Genomic DNA, 14945 nt, shown 5'->3' on the forward strand with positions numbered 1-14945 from the left:
ACAGATCGGCACCTGGGGACAGGGAGAGGGGGGCAACGGAGCAGCAGGAGCTGTGGATGGCAACTCCTTTTCTCTCAAATAAGGTGTCTCTTTTGTACCACACTGCCCAGCCTGTTCAAATCAATCTGACTTGTAACACAATCTCCTTGGAAGACTTGTAGTTCCTCTGTGGACTTTCAAGGTTTAACCGTGACAGATAAATGCAGTTCCAGTTCTACAGATAAGGAGATGAGACATGAAAAGATGGTGTGAGGAACTTGTCCTTTCACAAACAACAGGTCATGTGTTTCTAGGGTTGCACTTCATTCACCGGACTTCACTATGGACTAAGGACATGTGCTCACATCAGAAGGCTTTGCTCAAATCAGCACAGATCTGCTCAGCTAACATGATCTTAGTTCAGGAATCCAATTTTTGGACAGGGACATAGCATTGAGCCCAAGGGTCCAAGCAGCACAACTTGGGCCTGCAACCCCTGACAGACACTCAGGGTAAGGGATGTACTTGGGTATAACACAAGGTCAAGCAAGTTCCATCTTCATCAAGGACTAATTGTCACTGGCAGGAAAATGACCAGGAAAAACAAACTGTACAACTGGTTGCTCCACTGATGGCTTCTGAGTAACAAACTGTGTGTAAAGAAACTGCAACCCCATCCCAGAGATTTGTAACGCAAAACCCGTATGAGCACAAATGGAAACACACCTTGTCCACAGCTTCAAGTAACTATTTTCTCTGTCACCAGGGAGAAATATTTCATGATCATGACAGCTGCTGTTTCATTATAAAGCAGATCTGGCTTAGGTGGCATATTGTTTATAATGGAAATAACCCTAGTGTGCAGCACATATAGTTGTAAATATGGCACCACTGTAACCCCGAGGGAGACCCTGATTGTGAAAAGGGTATATGACATAGCAACTTTTTCTTTACTTGTATTATTGTTCTAATTTCCCTCAGCCCAAGAAGTAACATGCACAGATCTGTTCAAAACCAGAACTTTTCCTGCTAACATATTCTTCTCACTGACAAAGTTTATGGAATAGAAAGCTTTTAAAAGATATAAACAGAATTTAGTAAATTGCAGTCCCATCATGAGATGTTACAATAAAAAACATGATTTATGATTTTTTTTAGATGACAATTTATCTTGACTTTGTCAGTTATAGCTTACACGGTATAATTTTTTTCTATTATTTTGTATTAATCTAGTGTTTGTGTTTGACCAAAACATGTCATCAGTCTCTACCTTACAAATATGAGAATATTCAGAATTATGGCTGAAAAGAAAAAAAAACACATATATGGAAGAACATAGTACCATGCTGGAATTTCAGCATTTTTCTGAAAACTACCTAATCCATTGACTTTTAAATTGCTCACGTGCCATAAATACTGAGAATAAATGGGGTGGGTGGGATGGGAGTGAAATGCCTCACAGCATAAACAGTCTAATACCTGCTTCTTTTGCGGTTTGGTTCCCTTAGAAGATGCTTCACTGCTGACAAGGGCATCCCCCAAGTCTTGAGAAATAAGGGCAGTGAAAGGAGAATTCTTTCTCACCATGTGCTGTGTCTGCTCCCTGTTGCACTGCACTAAAGAAAAACCAGAAGAGTTGGTCTAGATTCACACGCAAACCCAGCCCAGCAGAGCAGAGCCCTTTGCTCAGGTACAGCCTTCTTTGCTGCATTTAGGCAACCCCTGCACCCTGTGCAGCAAAACACTGCACAGACCCAGGGACTGCAGCTGGGGAAGGAGACTTGTGGGTGGGCAAAAAGCTCTGCCCACCTTCAGGTGCTGGAAACCACCCGAACGAGAATGGTCAGACTGTCAGGTGAGAGTTGTCGCTAGAAAAAACCTCTGGGTTTTTTCTCCTCCTGTTCATGACCTGGATCAAGCTTGACCTTGTTAAAATCAAACAAAATACTTTCAGTGTATAATAAAAATTCCATGTTTTAATACATTGCCATGCACAAATGAAGTCAAACAATGCAGAGTACAAAATTGTCAAATATACAAAATGATAAAGCAGATACCCAAAGCTTCCAGAGATCATGCCCAAAGATACCAAAAACTTGATATTGATTTTAATTTTATTGTTTAAAAGAACTCCTCCCTCCCACCCAGGCTTTATTTTTTGTTGCTTTTTGAAAACAGAAGGAAGTAAAGACTGAATATAAAACTGTAAGGTGGAATTAACAGTGATGGCCACTTTGTATACTAAAAATTAGATTGCATGATAATTTCTGTTTTGGGAAAAAAGCACTGCTCTGCAGCTGAACACCTTAGATGCCTGGGGGAATGCAGTGTACATCAAACAAAAAGGCACACTTTTGTCTCATGCCACCTCAATTGGCTCCATCATTAAAAAGTTCAGACACAGATGTACTGGGAGTAACAGTGTGTCACTTTATAAGCATTAGAGTGCTGGCATCTTCCTAGATTATCAACCAAGTTAACATTAAAAGGAGATCACTGGCTTAGAGTATTTCCTTAGTGAACGTCAACCAGAACTGAGTCCAAAGGCAGCAGGACCAGACATGACTTGCTGGCTTCAGGTGACTGTTTTGACCATGACCATGGGCTTGCAGTCAGCCTTTCTGCATCCAGCTGTTCTCCATCAGGTGACCAGATCTCCCAGGACCTCGATCTCAGTCTCCCTCAATCCCAGTCTCCCTCAATCCCAGTCTCCCTCTCACTCCCTGCAGCTCATGTCCCTCATCAGCGGCCGATGCGCCTGGCACAGCCTGGCACAGCCTGGCACAGCCTGCCATCTGATTCTGTGCATGGGCTCCTTTTTGGGAGGCCACCTTTGGAGACAACTCAGGTGCAACTGCAATTCCAGCTGTCAGCTGCCTGCTTTCCTCAGGGTCATGTTCAAACAACTTTAAATTCAACTCCCCAAAATAGAGGAGCCCAAATTTAGAGCCCCCTTTGCTGGTTTATGGTGTCCAGAGCCAGGCAGGCATTCCTCCCATCTTACCCAGGCAGTGAAAAAGAAACAGTAATTTCAAGGCAGGTCCAGGTAGCTGCAGTCCCTACAAGAAGCTGAAAGCAAAGCCCAGCACATCTCAAAGCACTGCCCTGCCACTTTCAGATTCTGCAGTAACTGTGAGAAATTTAAAAATACACCTCTTAGCCTTGCCAATTATCCCTGCAGCTTAGTGCAAAGCAAAGGACTCCTCTCCTCAGAGCACGCAGCCTTTTTGGGGAAATGCTGGTCATTCCCATTGCCAGAGTATTGTCCAGTCCTGCCAGGTCATGTCTCCTGCCGTGGCTGCAAGAGCTGCTCAGCACAGAGAGAACACTGGGCCCTGCTTGTGGGTTAGCCCAGCATGGCTCCATTCCTCCCCTTGGTCAGTGGTGTTGGATTCAGGGGAGAAGGATGAGATGTGGGTCTCATGTGGAGATGCTTTGCATAGGCTGGAAGCTCCTGTCCCTCTGTGCTTTTTCTACTGTCACCTGATCTCTTTTCTACCTTCCTCAGAAATGCAGAGAAGGAGCCTCTTACAAACAAAGGAAGCAGACAAAGTGCTAAAAGGACTTCAAACATTAGCTATTTGGTCTTGAGACCAAAGCCTAGCTCAGTAAGGAAAACTTCTGCCTAGATGTAAAGCTGCCCTCTCAATATTGAAAAAAACCCAATCAACTGATCGAGTCCCCTAAGCATCTGATGGGACAATTTATGGTTTTTTTTTCCTTCCCTGCACAGCTTCTTATTGCTTACATGCAGTTTTGCTGCAATACCAATCTCCCTGCTTTAGAAAAAAAATCCCTGTGTTTTGCTATTTAATTTGGTGACTTACGATATTAAATAGATAAATTCAAGGCAAATGCTTAATAGAAGGAATGTGATTACAGGTGTAACAACTATAGAGGATGGTTTTTTTCTGAGAAACTATTTAGATATATTTGGAATTAGTATCAGAAAGGAGCTTTTTGTTTCATTCTTAGACTGAGCCTGGTCTGAGCCTGAGCTGTGCTGTGATAAAGCTGTCAGTCCTACTCTTACAGCAGAAGCAGATGTTACAGTCATGTGCAAGTTCAGCTTCGTCCCTGCCCCAGCCAAGTTCAGCTGGCCTCAGCCATGCCTGTCACAGAACACTCTCCTCCAGAGCTGCAAGGCGCCCCAGCAGCATGAGGACACCTGTAAGTATCACACCCCAAAGCCAGGGACCCCTCAGAATTTGGCAGGCAGCATATACCAATGTGCTTTAAACCACAAATCTAGTCCAAACTCATTTTGCTAGGATTTCACACTGGATTAGAGCAAGAATCCCCAAAGATCTCTATCTTCATAGCTATGGCCATAGCTAGTTCCTTCTTGTTTCAGCTCCTTGATGTTGATTCAATATCAATCTGCAGTAAGTATTGCTTTTATAGTTTCCCTTGTTTGTGTGAACTGTTTACTCTTTAGACCGCACATCCCAGTTTGTGCTTTTCCCACCACTTGATGAAGCACATGGAAGATGACTCCAATGGTTCACACTTGCCTTGCACCCTTTGACAGTGGTTTTGTGAAATCTGAATCAGACACCGAGTACTCCTCTGCTTATTTCCGAAGTACAACATTCAAACCAGCCAATGGTAACAGGACCCAATCTGGCAAAAACCCACTGCTGGGAGCAGCTGTCATTTCTCTGGGTAATCCCACTGATGTCATTTCACTTCCAGGGCTTTATTAACCAGCTCCAATGGGGCTCGTCATGAGAGCAGAAGTTTGCTGTCTTTGAAGCAAGGAACTTGTGTACCGTGCTCAGCTGCACAGCGATACAATCTCCCTCTCCATCAGCACTGCAGCTTCTCTGCCAGTTGTTGCAGGCAGGAAAATCTGTTTCTTGCCAGCAAGATGCTACCTCCTTAAGAGGCAAATGCACAGCTGTTATTCCTTGCTTTGACTACACATCCACATGGCCCCATCATTTACATACAGCATTTTGTCCCATGCTGCTATCAGTGAAAGGCTACAGACTCTTGGTATGTCCAAGGGTTTTGTTGTCCTTTCTTGTCCATTTCTCTTCCCTTAATTATGTGCAGCAGAACCTTACAACTGTGAGCAGACCTACTGATGCTCATACCAAATCCACAGCTTTCCACAGAAGCTGTTCAAATTAATACCATTTTGTGGGGGAAAAAAAGGATATAGATTGCCCTGCCTTCCTGTAATATTGGAAACTTCAGGATATTTTTAATTCAGAAGTTTACATCTGATGATCTAGTCTAATCCTTGCATAACACATGCCTAGTAACTTCATCCAGTGATTGCTGCCCCAGGCCTGGATTTCAGTTTGAGGTAGAGCTTATTGACTTAGAAAAATACTCTGCATACATTTAAAGACTTAATGTGAAGGAGAACATGCCAAGTAACTAAGTTGTCTCCATGGGTAATCATCCTCCCTGTTGAGTATTTGCACTTAATTTCTAGCCTGAAATCAGTTTCCAACCAGTAGAGCACATCATTCCCTTTTCTTCTAAACAGAAGAGCTACGCCTTCAAACAGCACTTCCCTGCCCAGATAGAAGAGTGTGATTGCAGACGGAGATCAAGTCACCTCTTCAAATTGCCTCTGATGGATTAATAGCTTGAGCTTCATTAGTCTGACACTATAATAAGACCTGTTTTCCTGCCCTTGAATGACACTGGGAACTATTGAAAATAATCTTTCCAAGTTGTCGATACCCTTTTTGAAAGACTGACAGTGACCAAACAGACTGGAATGGCATCAGTATTGCCAGGTCCTACATCCCAGCTAGCAAGAGCATCTCTGGGGCTGATGCTGAACGGATAATTTATGACTCTGTATTATTGCAGACATATTCCCCATGCTTCTAATTTGGATTTGCTGCCATCTCTCCTGGATTTTTAACTTTTCTGTCCTCTAGGTTATTCTTCACCACTGACCTACTCAGATCATTATTTATTCCCCCCCTGTTTTTGTCATCTCTGGCTGTTGCCAACAGTAATTTTCTCTTTCTCTGGGGGGGTATATTGAAAATAGAGCATGCCTTGGGAGGAGCTAATCAGAAATAGTCTCACTGAGAATAATTCATATTTACAGATATTTTTTGTGATCTAGCCTGTAACCAGTTTTAATCCACTTAATATAGGCAATATTGATTTTGCATTGTGCTATTTTGTTCTTTATCAGATTCAAATGCTCTATAGGAGGCTGAGTATAGTATGCTAGCAGAGCTTCTTAACAATCCTTTGATATCACAAAAATAATAGCAAGTTTATTTGGCATGATACAGTTTTATAAAAATAATTTGGAGGGATTTATCAATTTTTAATAGTTCTAATGATTACACCATATAAACTTTTCCATGATTTTGCCTAAGACTGATCGGAAGCCAATGAGCCTATAGTTTTCTGGATCAAACAACTCCTTCTTTGGAATTATTGTGGGTTTGGTGTCATTTGAAGCTTCCTTTATGCTTTCTGGTTCTGAGGAGTCCTAGGCAAGTTTTTCCTTCACTTTTGGATTCAGTTAATGGTTCTACAAATTTAAAATTATGTTTGGAGAGTTACTGCTTAATATTACTTGTAATTACTGATGGAGTAGGAGGAATTACATTTTAATGTGTAATCTGACTCTCTCCTTCCACTGCTATCAAATACAAAACAAGACTATTTGTTGGGTTTCCAATGTAGTGTGAGCAATCTCTGTGCTGGGCCTGTCTAACATCACACTTAGCTTTGCTATGACAGTATTTATTAGGATATATGTAAAGTCTTTGGTGTAACCTAACCTATTTGCTACTGACTTCCCATGCATTTTTGGCTTCCTTCATTAAGCATCTACTTTTCTTACTTGCTGATTTATCCTCATGAGCCTGCCTAATCACCCATACATTATGTTGGTAGGTTTTTTTGCACTCCAGATTACTTTTCTGAATTTTACTATAGGAGGTTGCAGGTAATGCTGGTAATATTTTCCCCTCACCCATCAATTTTAATTATACCAAAGGACCTTCTCTTTTTAAATTAAAATCTTATTGACAGCCTATATATACCAGGGTCAATTGCAGTCCTGCAGCAGAGCTGTTCAAGGAGATTCTGATGGCAGAGATGGTAACTCTTGAAGGGGACCAGTGTGAAAGATGCAGGGTTTTACTTTGCTTTATTTTGAATAATGCAGATCTTTTGGCTTCATGGCAGGTGGAGGGACGTTCATTTTAATGATGACACAAAACCCCACCTCAATGCTGGCTCCCTGGCTGGCACTAATCAACACATCTCTGGCGACTGCAATAGAGTAGTGCCAATGTAAGTCTGCTGGGATCTGGCATGAGGTCTTCTGAAAACTCAAGGCAAACCCAGAATTTCGTAATTCTTAATGGTTTCATTTCCTCAATGACATTTGTGCTGCCCGTAAAAGCAAAACCAAAGAGCTCAAAGAGCTTTTTCAAACTCCCCTCCTGGAAGGCTGCCTTGCCCTCAATAGAATAAATGGTGGGTGTTCAGGCACAGAAAGCCACACAGATGGAAAAAAAATGAGGAACAAAACAGTGCAAAGGATGCTCTCAGCTGCAGCGTGCTCTGTGGGGTGAGCAATTCCTTCAGGCTTCTAGTGAAGGACTTCTCATGGTGTGAAGCACTTGGAATGGCTGAGTTTCTGACAGGGACTCTGAGTGGAGTTCGATGCTGCAACCTGGACACAGAGAAACCAGGTGAGTGTGGAGGCAGGGGGAGGCTCCATGGTGGGAGGAAGGCTGCAGGTCTGCACAGGGAACAGCGTCCTGGTCACAACCCTGCCTCGTCTCAGAGATAGTAACTGGTGATCAGTGTAACAGCAGCATGGCCTTTATGAATTTATCTATCTCCACAGGCTGATAATGGCTGCTTTATGAAAATAGCATTAGTCTTCCACTCTTTTACACTGAACTAATGGCTCTGAGCATATTTCAATTCACTTCCTTTGCCGGAATAACTTATTTGCTCCCTTTCATGTTGACTTGGTCTTTGGCACTCTCGACATAAATGATTTATTGACTAGAGATAAAGCATTCTTTCCCCTGAACTGTTCCTGCGACCCAGGCAAAAGCGGATATGTCTGCTATTAATAAGGTGTTCGGCATAAAAAATGCAATAGACTTGATTGTCTGCACTCAACAGCCTTTCCGAGAACACAGTACCTGCCCCCATTCATAACAACAAAAATCTCTCCCACATGTTTATTTATATTAAAAAGTTTTCAGAAGAATACGCTGGGATCCAGATAGTTGTTCAGGAGATGTAGAACAATTTCATAAATATCCCTGAGGAAGCATGGCCTACTTTGGGAGAATAACAGTGATTAAAAAAACCCAAACACAATGAATAGTTAAATACAAGCCAAAAAGTACAGTTATTTCCTTATGGCTCTGGCAGACAGTTACACACGTGAGAAGTGTCACGGGGCTCGGGGGAGCTATGCTTGCAGTGATCCACATGCATAGGCTGGCTGCAGGATGGAGACCTACACCAGCTTCAAGGGAGGTTTGTCCGGTAGGCACCTACAGCAGACTTCTCTTGGAGTCTGGCTACTCAAGGGTCTGGACTTGATTTTCACATTTCTCAGGGCCTATAACACTGCTTTTCTAGGTCACCATAGCTAAAATCCTGGGAAGCTTTTAAAACAAACTGTTTAAACAGGAGAAGTGCACACATCTAAATTCATGCCCATATACTGGAAGATGTTCAAAACTAACATTGATACAAAAAAAGCTTATAGTGGCTCTCTGCCTAATGCAACTTCTTCTCACACACCCTTTTAAGATAACACTCTCTGATAAACTCTTATTTTATAATTCAAATTATTCTGGATTTTTTCACTGGGTAGTAAAATAAGAGAACTCATATTGTAGAAGTATAGCAGTCTCCTTTTAATTTAACATATCAATCAAAGTATTTTGTTTTTCATTGCTTTACCCACATGAAATTGATGTCAATTGTCAGAATGCATTTTTAAAACCTGTAGCAGAAAGAGCTGTAAAATTTGCTGAAGCTTACAGTGGACCTGTGCCATGCACATGGCCGGCTCTATTGGTATCAGATTCCAACCTGCAACCCTATGAAAAGCTCTAAAAAGTGCAAATGTTGCAATTGGCAAAAATCCTTATGTTTTAAGGAGAATTTTTACATCAATTAATTTGAAATTAGGGAGCAGGATTTTCAGAAAGAGAATGTAGGAGCTTACTGCTCTGTAATTCTTGGGAGCTCCATTTGAGAATCCATTGAAAGACCCAAAGCATTAAAAATCACTAGCAACTTCTGAAAATCTTGGTCACCAGTAAAAATAATTTGCTTTTGGACTGAATACTACAGAAGTATCCACTATGCTGAATCTGAGATGGGTGGAGATCTGAAACCTAAGCCCATAACCATCTGAAAAAAATGAAACCCTGAAGATAATTATCTGTTTGTTGTACAGGCACCCTCAGTGGTTGACCTTCCATTCTCTAGCAATGAACTGCACAATAGTTTTTAAGAATTATAACAGAGGAGCTTCCTCCAGAAAGGTGCCTTTGACTTACTCTAGCTGCACATTCTCTCCATTACTGCATCTTCACACAACATTGTCTCACCCAGAGTTTGGAATAAATGCTAACAGCAACTCTACAGTACCTGTTTATCAGGTTGGAGAGAGTGACAGTCTTTAAGTACACAAAAAGCTACCTTTGATTTTGAAGAAAGAAGGAACAACAGAGGTAAGCCCCCTCAGTATGTTGATGACATCAGTTCATTATAAAGAGTGTGCCAGAAGGTCCTGATGTAAGGGACAGACACTAATTCCACTGAGTCCCCATCGAAGAAACAGTACCACAGCCAGCTGTGATACAACCAGTGATGAGGTCAGCCATTCAGAGACTGAACAAAAAACAACGTTCAGATTGAATGCAACAGTCTTGAGCCTGCTACAGTATATTGAAAGGCTTATTGGAACCATTTACTTATTTCCAGTTCCTACGAAAATACTGTTTTGAGTAGAAAGCGGAAAAAGTTAATGAAGAAATCTGCTGTCTCCAAAGGGAGTGTCTCACTCCTTAGAAGTATAGTCTTACACTTTACCTTTTTAGAGAGTTTGGTTTGGACTACAATTTCCCAGCCCTGCCCAAAACGTAAGTGGTGGCCAGCATAAAGAACCTGAATTCTTCCAGTTTATTGTGGTTTTATTGCAGACCAAACCCAGGGTCACACACACATCTGAGAAAGGCTCTCTCCCTTGCCTCTCCCTCGCTGAGTTAGAAAACACACTGGCACACCAGAAACGAGAACTGTTGATATTTGGTGGGTGAGAGGGAGAGCAGACACAGTGTCCTACAGCTCATTCAACCTACCCTGTTCTTGGCTACCTCTGTGACAGCTGTTCTTGAAGTCACATAAAAGAAGTTACATCTCTGCCACGTGCAAATCTATCTACACAACCTACTGTGAATCAGTGAAGAGATGCTAGTACTGGGCTTCAGTTTGGATGCAGTCTCAGCACAAACACTGAAACATATCCTCAGTATTTTAAAAAAAGACCATTATATATATATATGGACTGTGCTAGTTCTGTGAGAAAAGCACATATGAAGTGCTGATATTGTTTAACAGAATGCCATTAGACTGCAAAACTAACACATACAAGACATTTACATTCCTATCAGGGTGTAATATTGTGAACATATCCACTGAGATTGGACAATTGTTATAAGTTTTTCCTAAAACATCATGCCATCTGCATACATAATAAAAGAATCCAGTAGTTGCCATGCTAAAACAGGACTTCTAGTGAAGGGCATAGACAGTCCCCTAAAGGGAACTCAGAAGTTATGCACAGTGATGAAGACTGGAAGAAATTTTCCAGCTAAAGGTCTGTCAATGACCATTTTCAACAAATTAGCACTGGATGTTTTGCACCACATATTTACTCCACAGCAAACCACGTCTCCCCAGAATGTATCAGCTGAGTGGGCTGATTTTACTTCAAGTTTGTCTTCCATCCTCCACAGCCATCTTCTGGCAGCGCCATTTATTGTGTTTTTTTCATGAAGGAAAGTTCACTTTCATATCAAGTGGCAGGACAGCAGCTTTAGAGGCTGGAAATGTTTATGGAGAGCTCTCCGCTGGGGCTGTAAGAAACAAAACAGAAATCCAAAACCAGACTGTGAGTATAGAACACAGCAAAGGAATTATCATGCATTTAACTAAAATTTAAAAAGTCAGGTTTGAGCTTAGTAAATGTACTCCTAGAATATATAGTGGGACCCTTGTACTTTTTTTAATCAACTTTACTCACCAACCAAAAAGCTCAGTGCTTAATCAATTCCTTAGATAAATATAAAGTGCAGACCAGCAATCATTTGCATGATTTAACAAATCCTACTTGAATTTTATTGCCTCATGTGAAAGCACTGCTTATTCTTCCTGTAGTCTGAGTCCCAGAGAGCAGGGCTCTTCTGTTTGGTTGGATTTGCATTAACTACTGAAGGCTTGATAGCCAAAGGCTGGAAAGGCTCTGTCAAATGCCCAAGTAGTATTTGATGTTCCTGCACCCTTTCTGCTGGTGAAGATCATAAGAACTGGCTACTGGTGCCCAGAAGATAAGAAAACAGCTCACCCATATCCTTCCCCCCTTCAGACCCCATAAAATAATGAGGAGGCTGCAGAGTTTCTCTTTTCCCTGCTAAGCAGTACAGCACACTCAGTGTTGGTGGCTGCTATTCTGTGCCTGAAAGCCCTTGCAGAGGTGTACAGTCATCACAATATGAAGGAAGAGAATGTGGAAGTTACTTGCAACTTCTCCTCCCCTTCAGCCAAACGTTTCTTTGAGAAGCACAGCAAAAGGACAAGAGGCAATGGACACAAGAAGCAACAAGAGATATTCCAGTCAGATGCAAGGAAAAAAATCTTCTCAGTGAGGGTGGTCACATCTTGGACCAAGTTGCCTGGCCAAGCACCTACAGCAATATCTGCAACTCAACCAGATGAGTCCCCACACAGCCTGATTTGGCCTTGCTTTGAGAATAGTTTACTGGAACCATCTCCTGAAGCCTCTTGCAACCTAAATATTTTTTAGCTTGTACATTTTCTGATGGGGATTTGTGCTCCTTGTTCTGCCTTTCTGAACAGGAGACGAGTGCCTGTGCAGAACTGCTCATGCTGAAGCACATTCAGTTGTTAATTCAGTGTGTAGCAAACAAATGCTTGTAAACCCATCAGAGGCTCAGGCTTCTGGGGCTGAGGAGCCATGCAGAGACAAGTTCACCATGTTATTCCATGGAATGATAGAATCATTTAGGTTGGAAAAGACCTTTATGATCATTGAGTCCAAGTGTTAACCCAGCACTGCCAAGGCCACCACTAAAATGTTTTGGGATGCAGCTTTGTTTATCACACAGCCCTCACCCATCACCAGTTTTACAGACCAGATCTCTGACCAGGGCAGTGCTGGGATGGGACTCATCAGAATGGACTTCGCACCCTTTCCAGCTGATATCCTACTTCTTTCATGAATGCATGTATCTGTATGTGCGGGAAGAGCTGGATTGTTGGGGTTTTGGGGCCAGATTCCTAACTGTGAAGCTAACAGGATACTGATTCTGCTGCCAAGCCAGCATTCACATCAGCTGAAACTCAGGCTGACAGTGGATTTCTGTGGGGTGTGGGCTGACTGCCTCTGCCAAGCTGTCACTTCGCCCGTATTTGCCTCTCCCAACTGCAAGCTTTTGTAGCAATGGACATGAAGGTCTGACTGAGCAGAGAAAGGATGGGATGATAAATCAGTAAGTATTGCACAAGACTAAAAAAACCACCCACTCCCTGCCATGACCACTTGACCCCTGAATATAAATATGCCTTACGAAATAGAGGAACAGTAAAAAACCATTTTCCTTAATTATTTCCCTCCTTATGTGGGCATATATACCAGATTATGGTGCTACTCTTGATTTCTGTTTTTATAGCGGCTTTGCTTTTATCCTCCAGGTTCTCTAGGGCAACATTCCAAACACCACCTACTGTCATCTACTACACGAGATACCCACATCAGTAGTGGCCTGAGAAAGATGCACAGTTGGGACCCAGCAACCGGTTTCACTCCATGGAAGAACATACAGGAAGGCTTTGGTCTAGACAGACAGCTGGTCTAGACAGATAACTGACTGCATCCCCCAAGACACAAAAGAAAGCAGTGGTGACATCAAGCAATTTTGAAGACAAAGGACAAATCTATGGGGAGGTTTTAAAATTGGAGAGCAGTAAACATGTACGTATCTCAAAAGTGTTTGATTTCAAGTGAACTAGAGGATGTCTCCCATCTGTGTAGCACCAACAGAGACGGGCCTGTCCCACAAAGGAGAAACAGGACTTTCTTTGAGCTCATCTGCTGCAAAGAAGGAAAAGTCTGAAAAGCTCTCCCAAGCAATGGAAAATACCTTGCCTAGCCACAGAGTTGGGGGGCTAAAATAAAATGGTACACTGGCTAATTACATCAGGTCAGGCCTCAGGACTGCACTTATGCTGAAATTCCCCAATCATCCCCATTGTCTCAGTCATTAGCTTGTACTTGTACTTAAGTTTGAAATGAGCCAGCTGGCCCTTCAGACAGAAACCCATGAACAAGGAGAAATGGAACTGATCCCAACCTGAGCTCCATCCACACTGCAGAAGGAGCACAGCCACTTCGAGCCATACAGGGCACATTGCAGAGGTGTCTGAATAAAACTAGCAACACTGAGCAAAGGGACAGCAGTAGTTCTGTCAAGCTCTGCATTTAGAGCAAGCAAACTGAGGATTTAGTGGTCATCTAGCCTGTTCTGTTCTCACTTTGTCTTTTGAGGACAGGGTTTTAGAAGCATCTATTCTTCCTCATTACCTGCATAAATTTTCATGCCCAGCTAGAGGCTCCTCTAAGGACCCTGGTTTTGTAACAGTACATATCCAGTGTTTTCTGAAAGTAAAGATCTTTGTAAAAGGTATCACAAATGAGCAGCTGTCTTTGAAAACCTTTCCTGAGACAGTAAGCTCTTGAAACAAAGACAGCCCTTTGCAGGGGGTGTGTATGCTAACCAAAACAACAATGAACAGATCTAATCTCACATGACATTTTCAAGAAGCTGATGTAGAAAGACAACTATAATTTCAAAGCCGGAGATTTATTTCAGTTTTTGAGTATCTGTGCTGTGTGATTTTTGTCTAACTGAGAAAGGGACATATTTTACATTCATTTTAAACACATGTTAATTCAACTCAACCTAGAGGTATTACCTATTTGTCACAATTCCGTAATTGAGGGATTCTGATAAAGAAAACAAGCATCTATTATCTTTACTAGGTTTACTCTCCTGGAACTAATTTTATACTGTATTTCTAAAATCAGCACATTTCAAACATAGAATTATAATGAAAAATGCCTACTTCCAAATATCCATCTACCATCTGTTCCTTGGAGTCTGTGAAAAATTGCATTCAGCTATATTTAGTAATATTTTTCCTGTGTTAGAAAGGCCACAGGTATCTCACTTCACGCATCTCATGTCACTTGAGACATTATAATATGCTGTACATTATTGCAAACTTGCTGCATCTTGCTATTAACTAATTAGAGTTCATATAACTGTTGAATGATTGGGGTTGGGAGGAACCTTAAATATCATCTGGTTCCAACTCTCCTGCGTGGGCAGGGAACTTTCCACTAGACCAGGTTACTCAGAGCCCCACCCACCGTGGCCTTGGCCACTGCCAGGGATGGGGCATCCACAGCTTCTCTGGGCAACCTGTGCCAGTGCCTCACCACCCTCACAGTACAGAACATCTCCCTAATATCTGATCTAAACCTGCTCTTTTCAGTTTAAGGCTCCTTGTCCTGTCACACCATTGTGAAAAGTCCCTCTCTAGCCTCACTGTACCCCCCCTTTAAGGTACTGGAAGGTGTTATAAGGTCTCCCTGGAGCCTCTTCTTTTCCAGGCTGAACAGACCC

At 42.2% G+C, this 14945-nt stretch overlaps 1 protein-coding gene across 1 annotated transcript in view; it reads right to left on the bottom strand.

Moving 5' to 3' along the window:
• Nucleotides 1-1933: 1933 nt before the first annotated feature.
• SAMD12 (sterile alpha motif domain containing 12) overlaps nt 1934-14945 on the bottom strand; it is a 179948-nt gene continuing 166936 nt past the window's right edge. Inside the window, exon 5 of the mRNA XM_032131986.1 lies at nt 1934-11096. Within this exon, the coding sequence (XP_031987877.1) occupies nt 11074-11096 (23 nt within the window). The 3' untranslated portion in view covers nt 1934-11073. The remainder of the gene's footprint in view (nt 11097-14945) is intronic.

Source organism: Corvus moneduloides, chromosome 1 (genome assembly GCF_009650955.1).
Source record: "Corvus moneduloides isolate bCorMon1 chromosome 1, bCorMon1.pri, whole genome shotgun sequence".
Lineage (NCBI taxonomy): Eukaryota > Metazoa > Chordata > Aves > Passeriformes > Corvidae > Corvus > Corvus moneduloides.